Source organism: Impatiens glandulifera, chromosome 1, assembly GCF_907164915.1.
Source record: "Impatiens glandulifera chromosome 1, dImpGla2.1, whole genome shotgun sequence".
NCBI classification, from domain to species: domain Eukaryota; kingdom Viridiplantae; phylum Streptophyta; class Magnoliopsida; order Ericales; family Balsaminaceae; genus Impatiens; species Impatiens glandulifera.
Window position 1 is genome coordinate 23543445 of NC_061862.1, and position 18584 is coordinate 23562028.

General features: G+C 32.0%; 3 protein-coding genes across 4 annotated transcripts; 1 reads left to right on the forward strand and 2 right to left on the reverse strand.

The window, feature by feature from the left end:
- The first annotated feature begins 10244 nt into the window (after nt 1–10244).
- LOC124920830 (omega-3 fatty acid desaturase, endoplasmic reticulum-like) lies at nt 10245–13725 on the forward strand. 2 transcript variants are annotated; one of them, XM_047461394.1, is made up of 9 exons: nt 10245–10272; nt 11811–12114; nt 12194–12283; nt 12351–12417; nt 12503–12595; nt 12676–12861; nt 12951–13031; nt 13102–13239; nt 13307–13725. In XM_047461394.1, exons 1-9 carry the CDS (start codon nt 10260–10262, stop codon nt 13502–13504), a joined length of 1170 nt encoding a protein of 389 aa, XP_047317350.1. In that variant the 5' UTR covers nt 10245–10259; the 3' UTR covers nt 13505–13725. The 2 variants fall into 2 exon arrangements, with proteins under 2 accessions (XP_047317350.1, XP_047317349.1); XM_047461393.1 differs by lacking the exon at nt 10245–10272 and having other exon boundaries at nt 11774–12114.
- Nucleotides 13726–13771: 46 nt separating this feature from the next.
- LOC124920829 (phosphoinositide phospholipase C 2-like) lies at nt 13772–16523 on the reverse strand. The gene is made up of 8 exons (XM_047461392.1): nt 15807–16523; nt 15530–15726; nt 15270–15405; nt 14807–15177; nt 14605–14722; nt 14394–14540; nt 14221–14307; nt 13772–14156 (listed from the first exon to the last, which is right to left on the reverse strand). Exons 1-8 carry the CDS (start codon nt 16131–16133, stop codon nt 13857–13859), a joined length of 1683 nt encoding a protein of 560 aa, XP_047317348.1. The 5' UTR covers nt 16134–16523; the 3' UTR covers nt 13772–13856.
- A 128-nt stretch (nt 16524–16651) lies between these two features.
- On the reverse strand, nt 16652–17806 carry LOC124920831 (probable pyridoxal 5'-phosphate synthase subunit PDX1). The gene has a single exon (XM_047461395.1). The coding sequence runs from the start codon at nt 17738–17740 to the stop codon at nt 16808–16810; it is 933 nt and encodes a 310-aa protein (XP_047317351.1). The 5' UTR covers nt 17741–17806; the 3' UTR covers nt 16652–16807.
- Nucleotides 17807–18584: the final 778 nt, after the last annotated feature.

Here is an 18584-nt window from a genome sequence, read left to right on the forward strand (position 1 = left end):
ATGGGTTTGGAAGATGTTGACAATGGTGGTGATGTTGATAGTAGGAAGAGCACAATAGGGTACATTTATACTCTGGGAGGTACTGCAATCAGTTGAGTTTCCAAATTATAGAAGATTGTTGCTCTTTTTAGTTGTGAGGCAGAGTATGTAGCTGTGACAGAGGCTGCTAAGGAGATGATGTGGTTACAACCCTTTTTGCGAGAATTGGGTCAAGACTACGAGGGAAGTGTGTTGAGATGCGACAGACAAAGTGTCATTCATTTGGCGAAGAATCCTATTTATCATGGCATAACAAAGCATATACAGGTTCGTTATCACTTCATCCGGTCAACTTTAGAAGATGGAGTATTAGTTCTTGAGAAGATTCTTGGGAGTAAGAATCCAGCTGATATGTTAACAAAAGTTGTGACAAATGAGAAACTGAAGTTGTGTGCAACTTTAGTTGGTCTTTTTCGTTAAGACACTAGATGGAAAGCCGCCACCAATCGAGAGATGATAAAGTTAGTCTCCAAGTGGGAGATTGTTGAGTTATGGAGTCTACACTTATAATAACTCTACAAGTGTTAATTAGAGTTTATTGAGTTTATATATGATTTTGGGCTTGGGTCTGACCAAGAGTTATTTAGGTTTATTACCTGAATGTTTACCCTATAAATATGTGATTATTAAGGGTTTACAGTGTTAAGACAGAATTCTAGAGAGATAAAGTGTGAGGCAAAAACTTTGTATTCTTTCTTCTTCTTCATAGTGAAATCTGGTAGTGGATGAAGTGGATGTAGCTCAATTTGAGTGAACCACTATAAATCTGTGTTCTTCTTTCTTGTGTTTTTTACAGATTGTTTTCAAGCAGGTCGGATTTGGGAGATATTTTTCACCCCCAATTTCTTTTGAAGTGAGTATAACCACGTATACCGACTATAATCATCAATAAAAATGACCATATAACGAAAACCATGTGTAGAGAAAATGGGAGTATGTCCCCAAACATCAAAATGAATTAAATCAAGTAGAGCAAGAGTTTTTTATACAAAAATTGGAAAAGATAATTTGTGAGTTTTTCCAATCTGGCATGCTTCACAAACATTAAAGTTCATATTTATTAACATAGGTAATTGAAAATGAGAAATAACATAAGATGTGGTGGCAACACATTGGTGTCCAAAACGATGATGCCAAGTAGACGCTAAAGCTCGAGAGGCCGTAAGAGCATGTTTAGGGATGGTTGATGGAGAAATGTAGTATAACACGTCTTTAAGTATGCCTCGAAGAACTTCCATCCTCATAGAGCGATCTTTTACCAAATAGTAGGAATGATGAAATTCAAAGAATACATTATTATCAGTGGTAAATCGAGCACTCAACAAATTCTTGACAATTTATGGAACATGCAAAATATTTCGTAGATGTAGAGTTTTATTTCCACTATTAATAATAGAATTGTCAATGTGAGATATGGATAAAGGGTTACTGTTACCAATTAAAATTCATTTAGTACCTTGATATGCCGAATGAGTGTGGAGATTTTCTAAGTCAGTCGTAATATGATCAGTAGCACCCGAGTCCGGATACCACACATGATCTAAGATCACTAATGTGTTGGCCATCATAGCTGTAGACGGAGCCGAATGTTGAAAGTTATGATTAAACCTACACCAACAAGTATTGACAAGATGTCAAATACCATTACAAAGTTGACATTGTTGTTGAGAGAGAAAATTATCCGATGTATGTCCAATTCATTCACAATTGGTACATTTCGGGCGTTGATTACCATCATTATTATTTCTGTGACGGTTCCCGTAACGAGAAAATAATTTTTTTTCCAGATTGAAGATTATTGGGCCCATAATTTGATCCAGTTCGACTCGAATTATTATTTATATTATTGTTGAACCTATATAAAGGCGTCCTGCTCCGGCATTCACCAGACTCGAACTCGGGTCCATTGGCGTAAAAAATTTTAGCCATATAATATTCAGAGGGTCCTGAATTTGATACCCTTCCTCGCGGCGATAGATTCCAGCGAGAGTTTCTTTCACCTCCTCTATGTCGTCCGAAAGCAAGATTGGCTGAGGAATTGTTTGCAACAGAATGTGTCAGTTCTAGCTGTTGTTCATGGTTGAGAATAAGTCCAATGAGTTTCTCGACACTCACCGGTTCGAAACGGGTGGTAACAACAACTACTAAGGCTTCGTATTCTGGTCCAAGGCCACTCGAGGTATGAGTCAAATCGAGTTCAGAAACTCTTCACCAATTGCTACAAGAGAATCTACTGTAGATTTTATAGATTGGAGGTATTCATTCATTGATTTATTAACTTTCTTCTGAGTCTGGTTTTAGTCGCAACTAAACCAAACGAGCTCTAAATTGTGTTGCGAACATTCTTTCAAGTGTAGCCCAAAGACGCAAAAAGATTTCAAATGCGTCGCCAACATAGATCGATTGAAGAAAGTTATGAAACAACTTATTTTTGTTTGAATCAGCCATAGGATTGGCTCGAAAAAGAAATGAATAGTCCAAGAGACGCTGTAATACCAAAAAGAAATAAAAGATAGATAGAATATATGGTTTTAGTGTAAAATGACTTTGGCTGTTTTTCTTGATGAGTATATGGAGTTACATAATGATTAAATACATATAATTTAATGATTAATAAATATACATGTGACCTTTGATATACTCAAATAAAGTAAAGTAACGGTAGGTTTATGCTTTATTTGAGATAAAATTAACTCTGTGGTTAATTTGTATTGTTCCGCCCCCAGGGGCCACTTGGACTCAAATATTTCATGTTTTCGACAAGGTCATGATCTCACTTAGGTGTCTGCAGGATATTGGCCGGAAAGCGTCATCCGAACAATGACGGATCTACCCATAAGGCTACAGCCCAAAGAAGTAGCCTCTTTCAAAATATTTTGTATACAAGAGTAACGAAGGGATAACGAGGGAAGTGTCGTCGTTATTGATTTTTTTCGTCGTTATAGGGAAATAGAATAGTAAATTATGTAGATTTTGTTTGTTTGATATTATTATTATAACCTGGATAGATTTTGTGAAAAAGTTTATCTCCGAGTAAATTTCAAATCTTAACTTTGTACTTGTGTTCAGACTAGTGCAAGAAGTAACATAGAGGATCTGACAATGTTCGACAACGTTGATGTTAAGTAATTGGCGACCGTCCTAGAGTCCGATCCGAAATTGGGAATTTGCACAACCGGTATTGGTAGTGATGTCGATCATGTTTGGAAAATGAATGAAATGTTTGGGTTCAACGATTACATCGTACTGTTAGTGAGGTCAGCTTTTGTGGTGGGGAGATCAGCTTTCATATCTTCATTCTCCTAGTGTGGGCGATCATATCGGTCGGAGTTAGAATCAAGCAGCACAGAGTCAGACAAGGATGGTATGACGACGCTAAAATTATAGTTCCACTTACTCCATTGGTGGTGGTCTCCCCTTTTATCAAGTACAGGAAGTTTCATAAGTTGTTAGATGAGACAATAAAAATACAATGAATTTTTACAATGAAGGAGGTTCGGGTATTGAGATATGGACGCAGATAGGCCATCTCGATCTTTAAACGTGTACTAATTCAACAAACATCTGCATATTCATGATTATTAAAACTTGGTGTGTTGGGGTGGAAATGATAGTAAGTCTTACATATAATTATAGCATTTGTTGACATGTTTTTATTTTATTGGCATACATTTATAAATAACTTTATATTATTTTATTTTTAATTCAAAACTACTAAGTTAGCATTACCATAGTTATGTTTAAATTTGGGTTTATTTTTTATATTCAGAATAATAAAAATGATAATTATTGGTGATGATTTTTATAAGAATATAAAAAAATAGTAATTTTTTGTTAAAGGGTATTAATATACAATAATAAAATAATTAATAATTATTTAAAATAAAAATTATTTTAGTTAATAAATGAAGTGATTTGATGAATGGAAGAGGAGTGAAATAATATTTGATTAGTTTGGATTATTTAAGAAACTCAAACCGATCAAAATGTGGTGCGGGATGAAGTTAATTTTTGTTTTACTATATTCTTTTTCGTTTGAAGAAGTTTGATCAAAATTAGAAATGAATTCATATTCGTATAGTGTATGAATTTCCTTTTTTAGACTTTTCATTTTTTTATTTGAAATTTAGAATTCCTTTATAATCTTTCCAAAAAGTAAAAAAATGGAATAAGTCCAATAATATACCAAACGTTCTTACTAAAAAAAATGATGGGAGACTATTCCTATCCATAAAAAGATAAAATCTTTGACGCGTATTGGATATGACAATATAAGAAAGAGTTACAACATGTAAGTATTTATAATAAATGAAATGTTATAATAAATAATATTAAATCTTGATTTTTTAATTTATATATGGATGAAATAAAGAGTTTTTAAAGAGAAATTCAAAAGTTTCTGAGAGATGAGTGATTGACATTGATTCTTGATATTTAAGATGGATAATAGTGTAGTCTTTAATAATTTCCCTCAATCAATGTATTTGATAACGCTGAAATTTATTTCAGACAAACCAAGTGATTGTGTTAGACAAATGAAGAGCCAATGGTCGACATTGATTGTTCAAATAGTAATTATTTCGGTAAGTAATTATTTCGGTAATGTTTTTCTCGACTTTTACTGTCAGTAATGTTTTTCTTAACTTTTTATGGTTGATAATAATTTTTTCGACTTTTACAATCAGGATTGACTTTAACTGTTGGCAACGACTTTAATTGTCAATAATAAAAATTACAATGAAGTTAAAATCAACTTTTATAGTCGGGTAAATATTAGAAAGGTGAGATAATGAGAGAGGATGAAGTTTAAAAGTTTGATGAAATAGAATGTTAAGATATTGTCGTATTGAAAGGATGAGATTTAAAAATGAGTTGGGATAAATGTGAAATATTGAGAAAATGACAGCGGAGAGAAGAAATATAAGTGTATAAATGATTGATAGAATGAGTTTGTGTAATTTTAAAGAAAGGGTTCAACAAAAGTAACGTGTTGAGAGATATATAACTAATCGTTAAAAGGGTTTAATCAACGCTAACCGCAACCTTTGTGGTTGAGACATTTGGAAAAAAATATATGTTGATAAGATATGAATTTATAAAAATACATGATCTCAATAATCTCACTAAGATAAAAGCATGAAGACATGAGAAAGAAGAATGAGACACATCTCTTAGTTGGTAGATATTACATTTGACACTACCATTTGTTGGACACGGTTCAATATATGATTGAAATATCATATACTTTTTTACTCAATCGGACTGAAATTAGTATTTACATATATTGATATATATAGGAAAGAAAATAATAAATGAAATATTATACTAAATAACATTTATTAGTTAATTAAACCAATAGTCTCTAAAGAGAAATTTAATAGTCTTTTGAAAGAATTGACTCTTGATATTTTAAAATTGATGATATTATAATTTTTAATAAAATTAACCTTAATTCTTGATCTTTTAAAGTTGATGATATTATAATCTTTAATATCGTTACTTACCTGATGAAATTTTCTCAGTCAAAATATTTCTAAATCTTAATTCCATATAGCTATCCAGAAGCACCAGCCAAAATCAAATACCCCGGTTTAGACAATAATGTATCATATATTTCCAAGACAACTATATCAATTAACTTCATTTGTCTCGTTAATGGAATGGAAGAAAACTTCAAACACTATCTTGATATCTATAAAAAAAAATCACAAAATATTTTGTTACTTCATTAAGTTCTTTTTTCTTCTTTAAAGAGATTTGAAAGTTATTATGTTAACATGTTAATTAATATCAAAGACAAATAATATAAAGAAAAAGTTTTATTTAGAAATATATGTACTTATAAAATTAGTTTATTTAAATATATAATTGAGAAATGATTAGGTGAGGGAATAACGTGGCATAATCTTATTCGATGAAAAAATCAAATAATTTCTCTTTTTTCTCTCTTTCCTCCTACTTTTACATTTTCCAACCAATGAAGGTGATGCCACGTCATTCCCTCACCAAATTCCCTCACTCTATCACTCCTCTATATAATTAGACAATTAAAAATTCAACAAAATGTATTTACTATTAAAAACTTATTTATTTAATCTCTTAATTTTAACATTGTTAACTGAGTTAGACAGTTTTATATAATTTTTTTTAAACTTATAATAAAACTAAAAAAATAAAATTCAAACTTGAAAATGTTGTTTTTTTATTTTCTTCTCTGCAGATAATTTCATAGACTGGGCCTTTGATGTAGGCCGAGGATGGAATCAACAAGACAAGTCTTTCTCGGCCCATAAATTTTTAGAGAGCCTGATAATAGAAATCTAATTTCTAAACTAAACTAATTTAAATAATAAAAAAATTAATTAAATACAAAATACTAGTACAATTTTATAATGAAAATAAAAGAAACAAATGAACCCGATTTATTTCGGAAGGTACACATTTCCTTAAATAGACTCATTCTCTTTTATTTTCAAATACCAATATAAAATGAATTTATATATCGATATTAAACACAATATCTAGATCACTTTCATCAATTTCAAAAGAATAATTTTAATTGATGGGAAAAATTTTGAATGTTGCAAAACAAAATTGTTAAAAATTTGAAGAGTGATTAATCAAATAAGAATTTGAGTTTATGAATTATAAATAAACCATTCTACTTAGAAAACTCTCGTGATAGTATTTATTCAAACATTTTTCTATCATGCCATTAATTATTTGTATCATTATATTAATTAATTAAATATAAAAATGAATACAAAAGCCATTACAAACAATCATATAACAATTAATTAACATTAATGCAATATAATTGTACCATTTAATATTAATGAAAATATTAATACATTAATATATATATATATATATATATATATATATATAATTCATATAACACTTTGTTTGAATAACATCATAACAATGTATTTATAGATTTAATTCTCTGTTGATAATATTGTAATTGTATACGTTTATTTTATTTAAAATTTCGTTTGAATTGAATTTGATACAACTATATTATAATAAAATATATATCTTTTTTAATGTAAAACAACCATTTAACTCTAATATGATTTTATTCCTGGGACACGGACACTTAAAATTTTATTATAGCATTCTCATTGGGACTCATGTAATGATTTAATTTCAATATTCAAAAACTCATTCAAGATAGTTTTATCGATAAAAATTGTGAGATGGGTGCTCTCTTTCATAAACAATATTATCTTTCTTAGTTCAGTTTTATTAATAAAAAACTGTATGAGTTAGAAATTTCATTAATGAAAGAAGAATTTGAATTTTATTTCCAGCCATAAATGTGAAAGACCTTCCATGGATTAAATTTGAATCATGATGCATAATAAAGCTATTTTGAAATAGTTTACAAAAATATAGAAACTACATGAGCTTATATAAAAATAAAAATTAAAAATTAAATCACTGCACTGGGATTAATGAAACTTATATAATTGGACAGCAAGATTGGCTTGGCCTACTCATCTTAAGCAATAGATTTGGGAGTCTAGATTGCAAAATTTTGAGTTTCTTAATTTTATGTTAGGTTTAAAAATAATTAGATTTAAAAATATATTCTCTATTCCCAATTACTTAATTATCTCTAATACGGTTGATGTTCGAAAATTACTCTTATTAAATTTTATCCTATTAGAGTAGCTATCGATTTATTGGTAATTGGTACCATTTCCTTTTCGATAAATAATATGCGTATCTTATTTATTTATTTTTATTAAGAAATTACCTTAATGTATTTTTATTCATTTTTATAGCTAATATATATTCTTAATTATATAATCTCATTTTCAAATTTATTTTTTAATTCTAAAAAATATAATCTTAATAATCTATATGTGTTTAGCTATAACATAAAGTATCAAAAATAATGAAGAAATTAATATATATATTATATACACTTTTTTCTCAAATCTTTTTTTCTAAACATTTTATAGGGTCATCACTCATCATTTTAAATGAACGTCTTATCTTTGAACAAATAAATTTTGTGGCCATAGATTTACTTAGTTTTTTTTTACTTATTTATTTATTATTAGATATTTTTTCAACTATTTTTTTCTATGACAATCTCATCCAAGCATTCACAATTTATGTTTTACTTTCATCTTAGTAGTAACTATTGGGTTTGGAAAAAAAATATAAACATTGTAATTAATAATTCTATTTATACTAAATTTATTTTAACAAATAAAATAAAATGGATGGTTGAAGTTATTTTGGTGATGCCTTCTTAGATTTTGAAATTCTGAGAATATTTGATGAGATTGTGTATGGAGATCTCCTCTGTAACCAATTAACTAAATTGAATAAGCAACTATCAATGAGATGAATAAATTGGAATCTAGTAATAGAAGTCTTATAAGCATTTTAAATACGTAATACAATAAAAATAACCAATATTATTGATCAGGTGCAAGTGCTGTGTAAGTGATGGATGACTCAATTACAAATAATGAAAGGGAAACTATATATTTATAATTTTATTTTAGAAAAGCATATTCATTATTCTGCTTCAATAAGAATTCGTATATAAAAATTTTGTTCTACCAAACAAAACTGATCCGAATTTTTTATCACCAAAAGTTTTATTTTTTCAAAAGAAGTTGAAAATTAATTTAATAAATATTGAACTATGGTATAATATCATATATCAAATTGTATACCTTTACATTAATTATGTAATATTTTTAAAACAAAAAATGGATGATAGTTTGTAAATTTGGGTCTTTAATTAAATTAGGAAGATTCTCGTGTGCGATGTACACGGATAAAAATATATTGTTACAACATCTCGCATTTATCAAATTTAGTGTTGAATTTAAAATATAAAGTGTTATTTGTCTAGTTGGTTAAGAAGTTGTACTGTTTTTCTTTTAGGTTGCGAGTTTGAAACATATTTATAACATTTTTAATTTTATTTTTAACCGTTTTAAGTTTATGGGCGGGTCAACTCAGAATCCAACCCAAATATCCATTTACTCTCACATATATATCCAAATTAACCACGGCTCTCGACCCGGCAATTCGGACACTTTCAAAATTAAGTATTATTTTATATATATATATATATATATATATATATATATATTAAAAAGTAAATAAAATAAAAGTTAAGAGAGAAAAGATAGAGAGTTATTTAAATAAATATAGGTATATTTAAAGAATGTTGAGACAAATATATTTTAAAATAGTTTTTTTATTATAAAAATAATAAAAGTATTAATATAATAATAAATTAAATTTTAAGTTTTTAAATAAATAATATTTTAATTATATAATTAATAAGAAAATACAAAGGAATATTTAATTATGGATGACCAAAAAATAAAAGTTGTTTGAAAAAATATAATTATCTAATACTTTTAGCACAAAGGGACTTTCTTCTTAAACTTTTAAACTAAAGTTTCAATATAATAATAATACTAAAATAACACTTTCTTGTAAATATTATATATATATAATATATAATTATAACTATATAATTTTTATTTATTTAAAAAATTAAAGCAATAACTTTATGATTCGAATTTCAATTGAAGACCTTTTTACCAATAAAACTCTACACCCCTTTATTTTTTTTCATTACAAAATTATTAACAATGGTTTTAAACTCAATTATTAATAAGAAAGAGAAGAGAGGAGAGAGGGGTTACACTTACATATATAATAGAAGCATCTACCCGTCAGAAAAAGAAAAGATAAAAAAAAATAACAATCATTTTTATTTTATTTTTAATTTTAAATAGTCTAATAAAGTTTTGACTTAAGTAATAATTATGAATTAAAAAGCTTTTTAAAGTTAAAAAGTGAGATTTAGAGAGATAATTAAAATGAAGAAAAGATTCCAAGGGGCAGAAGGTAGGGGGTGGGTCTGCCATTTGTGTAGGTCTTTCTTCTTCGTCTTCTCTGCATAGCACACATATGAAGGTTTTCTCCTCACACGTGGTTTTCAATGGCTGATTTGCATGTCTTCTCCTCTCCACAATTCATCGTACGTGTCCATTGCTTTATGTTTCTCTCTTCCTCTCTCACCTACTCACATCTCTTTATATACACACACATATACTTTTACTCACCACAATTCATTTCTCTCTCTCTCATCCTTTCTGGTTTTTGGTAAAGGAAGTGCCCTTACCCGACCCGACCCATTTCGAGGGAGGAGGACGGCCGGACAATCTCCTAAGATGGGTGCTCAAGGTAGTATTTGCAGTTCAATCTCTGTATCTTTTAATTCAATCATTTCTCATTTGCATTCTTCAATTTCTGTCAATTTTTCTTGTTATCATCGATACTTCTATATCTGCATCTGCATGGAAAGGATGATTCCGAAATCGGTAATTTCTTGAAAATGCTTCATGCACAATCAAATACAAACAAACATAACTGCCGACATAGATCCTTCATTAAATAACAATGTTAATAAGTAATTGCATCGGTCTCACTTCTTCTAGAGTTTTCTAGAGAGAGAGAGTTCCGGCGGAGTGGGAGGGCGGCGAACGCCCCCGCATGGGCTGAAACTGAAAGGACGTTTTTGTACTTTCAGTGCTTCTGCCCTAAAGGCTAAAAAAGTGCCCCCCACCCTTATATGGGCCCCAAACTTTCCTATTTCAGAGTTAAAATGTATAATGTCTTTTCTCTAACAAATGATTTGACAATTGGGCTTCTCTCTTTTGGGCCTTTTAGATAATTTTTTTAAAAAATTTTAATATATTGTGAAACTTAACTAGAAATATATAAATCTGAAAACAAAAAAACAAACATTTATTATTATTGTTATCAAACATAGGGGCCATTACTGATCACGTGCCATGCATGCATTGCCTTGTTCTTATATTATTGTTGTTTGTTGGTTCATAGCTTTTATATAATGTTGTCTGCTTGTGTAGTTAGGTATTTGCAATATAAATATCTAGATCTGATTGGTGCTAGTAATGACCTATTAAAGAAATATTTTTAATTTTTTTCTTGGATTTCGTGCTACCAACATTTGCTAATCCCTAAAATAATAATAATAATTACAATTTTTTTAAGTAAATTATTATTATTTATTAAACTCAAGGGGCGGAGAGATCTATGTTAGGTTAGGGTTTAGTGGACTTCATAGAAATATTTTAATTTAATATAAGATTTGATTTTTAATTTTAAAAAAAAAAACTAAACATTTTTTTTATTTTTTTATTTTATTCATAATTTTTTTGTGCCTCAAATTTTCTATTAAGCAACTCAATTTTTATTCTTGGATCTGATAATTAGAATAAAAATATATAGTTAAAATTTGTTTCTTAATTTATTAAACAAAAATTAGTTTGTTTATAAGGATACTAATTAATGGGGTTAAAATGACCAAACTTTAAAGTTTGGTGTTAAACTTGAACACTTACCAACTTAGTAGGCGAAAATTATATGGTCTAGATTGATTGATTCCCTTAAAAGGGCACCATCCATTTGATATTATTGAGCATAATATATACTTTTGGTGTCCTTTATATCTTCCTTAACCACCATGCAAATAGAGACACGTGATTGAAATTATATGACTTTATTTGAAAATATTTGGACCCGGATTTGTCTAAGAATCGATTGAATTAATTTCTAGATATAGAGATAGTTTTGGTATATAAACATTACAAGTTTTACAGTTTGTGGAACTATATATGTTAATTAGTTTAAATAAAAGTTGTAGGCATTTTCTTTTTGTTAAACCATAGTCTGTATGGCTTCATTGTGGTGTGCAGATGGTAATGGACTGACAAAGGTGAACTCTGGTGTGAAGAAGAATGATGATAAAGTGGAATACGACTTTGATTTTGATGCAAGTGCTGCTCCTCCGTTTAAGATTGCTGATATTCGGGCTGCAATTCCAGCACACTGCTGGGTCAAGAACCCGTGGCGATCTATGAGCTATGTTGTGAGGGATCTCATTGTGGTTTTTCTCTTGGCTGCTTTGGCAGTTTATGTAGACAACTGGGCATTTTGGCCAGTTTATTGGGCTGCACAAGGGACAATGTTCTGGGCAATCTTTGTTCTCGGACACGACTGGTAATCAATCCTTTTTCTACGTTTTCTTCTGAATTTCGAATAGTTTTTGCTAATCTTTTTGTTTATTGTTAATTGCCAGTGGTCATGGAAGCTTTTCAGATAGTGTGACACTCAATAGTGTGGTTGGGCATGTCCTTCACAGCTTGATCCTAGTCCCTTATCATGGCTGGTGCGTGTTTTGTTTTGTTGTGTTTTTGTTTTGACAATAATAATGTAAACATGAATTTGTTTAACAGGAGAATCAGCCACAGAACTCACCATCAGAACCATGGCAATGTTGAGAAAGATGAATCATGGGTGCCGGTTTGTGCTTCTGTTGACCCTTTTATTAATTTGATATTTCTCTTAATTTGCCTTGTATATAGTAATTAACATAGTTAATACACAGTTGTCGAAGAATCTATATAACAGCCTTTCTGTTACAACTAAGTTCTTCAGATTCAAAATTCCTTTCCCTCTGTTAGCCTACCCGATATACTTGGTAATTAACATCTTTTCTACTCAATGATTTTTGTTTTTGTTTTTATTCTATGACTTGATTGAAAACTATATATATTTCAGATTTGGAGAAGCCCGGGAAAGAGTGGCTCACATTTCAATCCTTATAGTGACCTGTTCCATTCCAGTGAAAGGAAACAAATTGTTGTCTCAAGTCTTTGCTGGAGTTTAATGGCTGCCATTCTTATCGCCTCATCTATCATAGTAGGCTTTGTTCAAATGATTAAGGTCTATGGAGTCCCATACATGGTGGGTTTTTTCAGCCTCCTCTAGCTAGTTCTTTCATTATTAAAATTTAGTATAGTTTGTTAAAGAATAATTTGCATGTCTAACTGTAGATTTTCGTGGTTTGGCTGGATTTGGTCACATATTTGCATCACCATGGCCACGATGACAAGCTCCCTTGGTATCGCGGCAAGGTACTCAATTCATGTTATTTTTTTGGGTGTAAAATTATATAATCTTAAACGATTGTCCGATGATGATCAGGAATGGACTTATCTAAGGGGCGGACTAACCACTATTGACAGAGACTACGGCGTGATCAACAAGATCCACCATGACATCGGGACCCATGTCGTTCACCATCTCTTCCCCCAAATGCCTCACTATCACTTAGTAGAAGCGGTAAGAATCATCTTTACCTTCACCTATTCTCTTGGCATTCAAAGTAATCATAGAGATCCTTATGCAGACCAAGGCGGTTAAGCCGATATTGGGGCAGTACTACAGAGAACCAATGAAGAGTTCAGGTCTCATCCCATTTCATCTGCTTGGGAATCTTATGAAAAGCATCAAGGAAGATCACTATGTCAGTAACGAAGGAGATGTTGTGTTTTACCAAACCGATCCTACACTTTTCGGTTTCGCAGAGCCAACCAAGACTAAATAAGTTCCTTTATCATGACACCCCCCCTGCAGATGCAGCTTCATGATCTATCTATCTATCCATGTAGTTTGTACATGTTTGTTTTGTCTTCTAAAGTATGAACAAACCAGTACCTTTTATTTCTTAGTTAAGTAATTTGAGTTCAGATGCATGTCACCTTTTGGACCCCATGAAACTTTATGTAACAAATGGGATTAAATAATTGAGGTCATCCGTTTGATCCATGTTTTAATGCTTTTTCATATTATTGCATACTATTTTAACACTAAATAAGGCAAGAAAATTTACAAATGTTATTGATTTAAAAAGACTGAGCCTCAACACACTTACACACAACACACAAATAAAAGTGCTCTTATACCCAGTTGAAGCTGAAATGCATGAGAAGTTTGACATGTTTGTATTGCTCTCCCTTCTCATCATACAATGGAACTGACCTATATCCAGGTCTTATCTCTAATAGGGGCAAACATGTCTGACCCCCAAAATCATTTTTACCCGAAGGGTCGTAGTCAAAAACTCCAACCCGAAGCAACGCCAATTCTGGAACTTTTAAAACGAACTCGAAATCTTCATTCCACATTGGAATCCAGCTATTGTTTATTGTTTTTGTTCTCTTCATTTCTTTGTCACCCTCTAGTCCAACAATCCCAATCTACAAATAACTTAATTCATCTCATTTAACTTGAAATTTCACTAAACATGTATAAATTAGATACCTTGGTGAAGAAGTCGGGAGGGGAATACAGATCGAAATGTGTACGATGAAAATCCAAGTGCCAACCTTCTCCCATGTATAGTTTGACCTGTTAAATAGGTCAGGTCATTTTTCTCAATGTTAGATCATTATTAAAATTGTCTAGCTGTGTCATTGAATTTGGAAAATTCAAACCTTGAATTCTAATTTAATTGGCATTGACATGCTCATGTCGGGATCAAAACCTTCGTTTCTCAGTAAGAAATCCGGTTTCTTCACATACCCACACCCTCCATTTGCTCTAAACATTCCTTGCATGATCCAAAGATATTTCCCATATCCCTATAAGATGGTTATAATAAGTAAAACATAACGAGTGAAACAAGCTTATAAATTAATAAATTACCTGCATGTTGAATGCAACCATTTGAGCTCCGTGAGACCATGCCACTAAGGGATCGTAGTTAGATGAGTCTACGCGTACACCCTTTGGGTAAACTCTAACTAAATTCCTATGTGTAAACCTTAAAGATTCGATCACAAAATGAAATGTTTGATCAGTTTGAGAAGTTCCTCAAAATAATTTATAAGACTAACAATTCTATTACCTGATAATATCTTGTCCTTCTGCTTTCACTGCGTCTTTAAGGTCTTGCTCGCTTAAACTGATACGCCTGGCTATGTTGGGATCCTCGCTAAACAAGTTCTGCTTTCCGCCTTTGGGCTTCCCTGCATGAATGGCAATCAAACGTCTATATTGAGGAACTTGGGTAAGTGGTTCTTCGTCTTGGTCATCCAATTCCTCTTGTATTTTAACCATCTCATTGGTTTTAGTATGTTTGTCCTTTGCTTGTGATTCGCGGAACTCTGGAGGTTTAGTTGAGATGATGATTCTTCTTTTGAGTGATGATGGGGATGGAAGTTCTTTAAGCTCATCTTGAGGGCAAAATAGTTTATCTCCAAAGGTCTTAGTAACCATCTACAATATATATACATATATTTAAACTAGCTTTTATTATCATTAAAGAGTTGCAAATAAGTTTGTTTATGTATATGCAATGAAATACTCACGTCCACCACTTTGGCTTGAAGAATTGGTGTGAGATGGTCTTCGAAAGTTATGACGAGAGGGTACTCAGAAGCAGTAAATGCATGTTCATTGATGGCTTTTAGACATTTTATAAGATCAACCGGAGATGTCAGTGTCCTGAATTAAGACGACAACAACAACAACCATTAAGTTCAGCTCATTTGAAGTGATTTCTGAGTACTTGATCACTTCCGATTTTCTTTGATGATTTGGGTAATTATTGAAATGAAATGGAAATTACCCGCCATGACAAACAATGACTTTGTCATTTCTTGAATTGGGCCACAGATCGAGTTCGATGACTCTTACACCTCTTTCAAGGGCCCTTATGATAGGCTTGACACTGCATTTACCGTAGAGCTGATTTCCAGTCAAGTAGGAGTTATGTCCTGTGAATAGGTAATAGTGAGACAGTGGAGCATCCATTTCATGATGAACCTGCAGCAGCATGCATCAAGAAGTTATATATATCATGATCAAATTAAGTATATAAGTACTGAAATTAAAAGGTTTCGTACCCCAAGAGAAGGATTTAGAGGAGGATTGTAATCACCCAAGAGATATCGAAAGAAGGATTCAAGACGCATGCCCCCTTTGTGATGGAAGATGATGTTGAGATGTCTAACACTGTTGATGATAGCCTGAGCGTCCTCTCTAGTGGCTCCTTCTTCTCCTTGCACCTCTACCAAGAACCGCTGCAGCTGATCAGCCCCCATAACCTCTTCTTCCGGTCCTTTGTATGTCTCGAATAACATCTTCACATCCTGAGGTGGCTCAGCAATGTTCAATCTGAACACGAACTTGCAACAAAAGCATACCTTGAAATATTGTCGACGGTTCGACATGATGATCTTTAGCTCCTTTCTTAGATGATACAATCAAATTCCAATTAAAGCTGGTTTATAATATAAGCTTTGTACTGATCACAAGTCTCCTCGCAAAACAGAAATAGAAATTAATGGTTGAAGAAAAGAAGAAGTGGATAAGTTGCCTTTGTGAGGGAATTGCTTTGTTCATAAGTTGCCATTAAGATTCCTTTGAATTGCCTTTTATTTACTTTATCCTACATCCAATCAATTCCTGTCAATTTTATCTTTTTTAAAAGTTCTCTTACACCAGCTCTCACTTTATTCTATTCACATCTTATCATCAGCCATGCTCTGTCACCAAATGTGGAAATGTGTGTTCTCTCGGGGGAGACTGAAATGATTGTTTTTTTAATCATTTCAATCTCCCTTTTGTGAGAGGGTACAAGAACCACTGGTTAAAAAGGAACCCATCTGGGCTATAAGGGTTTCTTTGAAATGTTACATGGACAGTGGATTCGATGCAGACCCAGTTCAATATCTTGTGTACTTATCAAAAGGCAACAAAGAAATGAATCTGAATTTAAAGAGAACAAAAGTACTTCTTTAAACAAATATTATAGTTCAGGTGCAGGACAGGGTAATAAACATATTCTTATCTAGAAATCGATCGATCGAGACCCCACCAACACACGAACAGAGCATACTTTTGACTACTCTGAACGGTTAGCATACCTCTCCACCTTCGCATCGTTGAGATTTATCCCCACCATAGCCTCACCCAATCCACAGCTCACCTCCGCCAGAAGCTCCGGGTCACTGTAGTGGGTCACTGCCTGAACAATAGCTCGTGCTCTCCTAGCCGGATCACCACTCTTGAAAACGCCGGACCCAACGAACACTCCATCGCATCCAAGCTGCATCATCAGGGCTGCATCCGCCGGTGTAGCCACACCACCCGCAGCGAACTGGACAACCGGCAGCCTTCCAAGCTGCTTTGTCTGCATAACCAAATCATACGGGGCAGCTATTTTCTTGGCGAAAGCAAATACTTCCACGTCATCCATATTCCTAAGAGTACGGATTTCACCCATGACAGAACGAACGTGTCGAACAGCCTCGACTATGTTTCCAGTTCCTGCCTCCCCTTTAGTTCGAATCATGGCAGCACCTTCACGCATTCGGCGAAGGGCCTCGCCGAGATTACGGCAACCACAGACAAATGGGATACGGAAATTGTGCTTATTGATGTGGTTTTCCTCATCGGCGAGAGTGAGAACTTCGCTCTCATCGACATAATCAACTCCGATTGCTTCGAGGATCTGGGCTTCAACGAAATGACCAATTCGAGCCTTGGCCATGACAGGGATTGTTACTGCCTGTTTGATTTCTTTGATAAGTTGAGGATCGCTCATCCGGGCAACGCCGCCTTGGGCGCGGATGTCAGCAGGGACACGTTCGAGGGCCATGACGGCGCAGGCGCCAGCTTCCTCGGCGATACGGGCCTGTTCGGCGTTGACTACATCCATGATTACGCCACCCCGGAGCATCTGGGCAAGCCCAACCTTGACAGAGAAGGGAGACTTGTTTGAGTTTTCAGTGATTGAACCATTTTCATAAAGTGCAACGACGGCGCTGCCAGACATGGTTGTGGGTTGTGGGTTGTGAGTGAGATATTTGGAAGCTAAACCTAAAGGTAGGAACTTTATAGAGACGTAGAAATGGAAACGAACGGTTCATGAAGGAGATGGGAAATGAGTGAACAAAATAGTATAGGCGTTTCGAATCTGTCTAAATCACCAGTTTTTATTACAATTAATTGCAAAAATCTTCTCAATAATTAAAATATGAGCATCATATTGTCATGATTAATTAAACAATTTGGTTGTAAATAGAAATAGTCAACCTATTTAAAAACTGATTTATATAATCTTTGTTGTAATTATTATCTTAATAGAAAATTATTAAAATTTAATTTTTAGATACAAAATCTTGATGTAATATATTTACATTCATATCAGAGTCATGCAGTTAAAATTAACTTAGCATTTTAGAATAAGAAAAATTGAGTTATTATAAAAGGATTTAAAATATATTAATATAATAAAATATATTTATTTAATAAATTAAATAAAAATATTAATAATAAACTTACCCTTGATTTGTCAATTTATTATAATGTCCCTAGCTTGTTTAATCTTATTTAAAAAAAAAATAAGAGAGTAAGTTTTTTCATTTTTAATTATTAACATATTTTTTTACATTTAAAATTTAATAAAATATAAAGTAAGAGTTTTATTTTAGTTAATAAAAGGAATGCTTTTATAGTTAAAATGATATTTATATGATTTAAAAAAAAAAAACATAAATAAAATTCCCAAAATTTATATATAACATACTCTGAATAAGTCGTTGAGCAGAAAACTCCTTAAGTGTTAACTTATCTACCAATACAATAATTCATAACAAATTAAACTAAAAAAAAAGGTA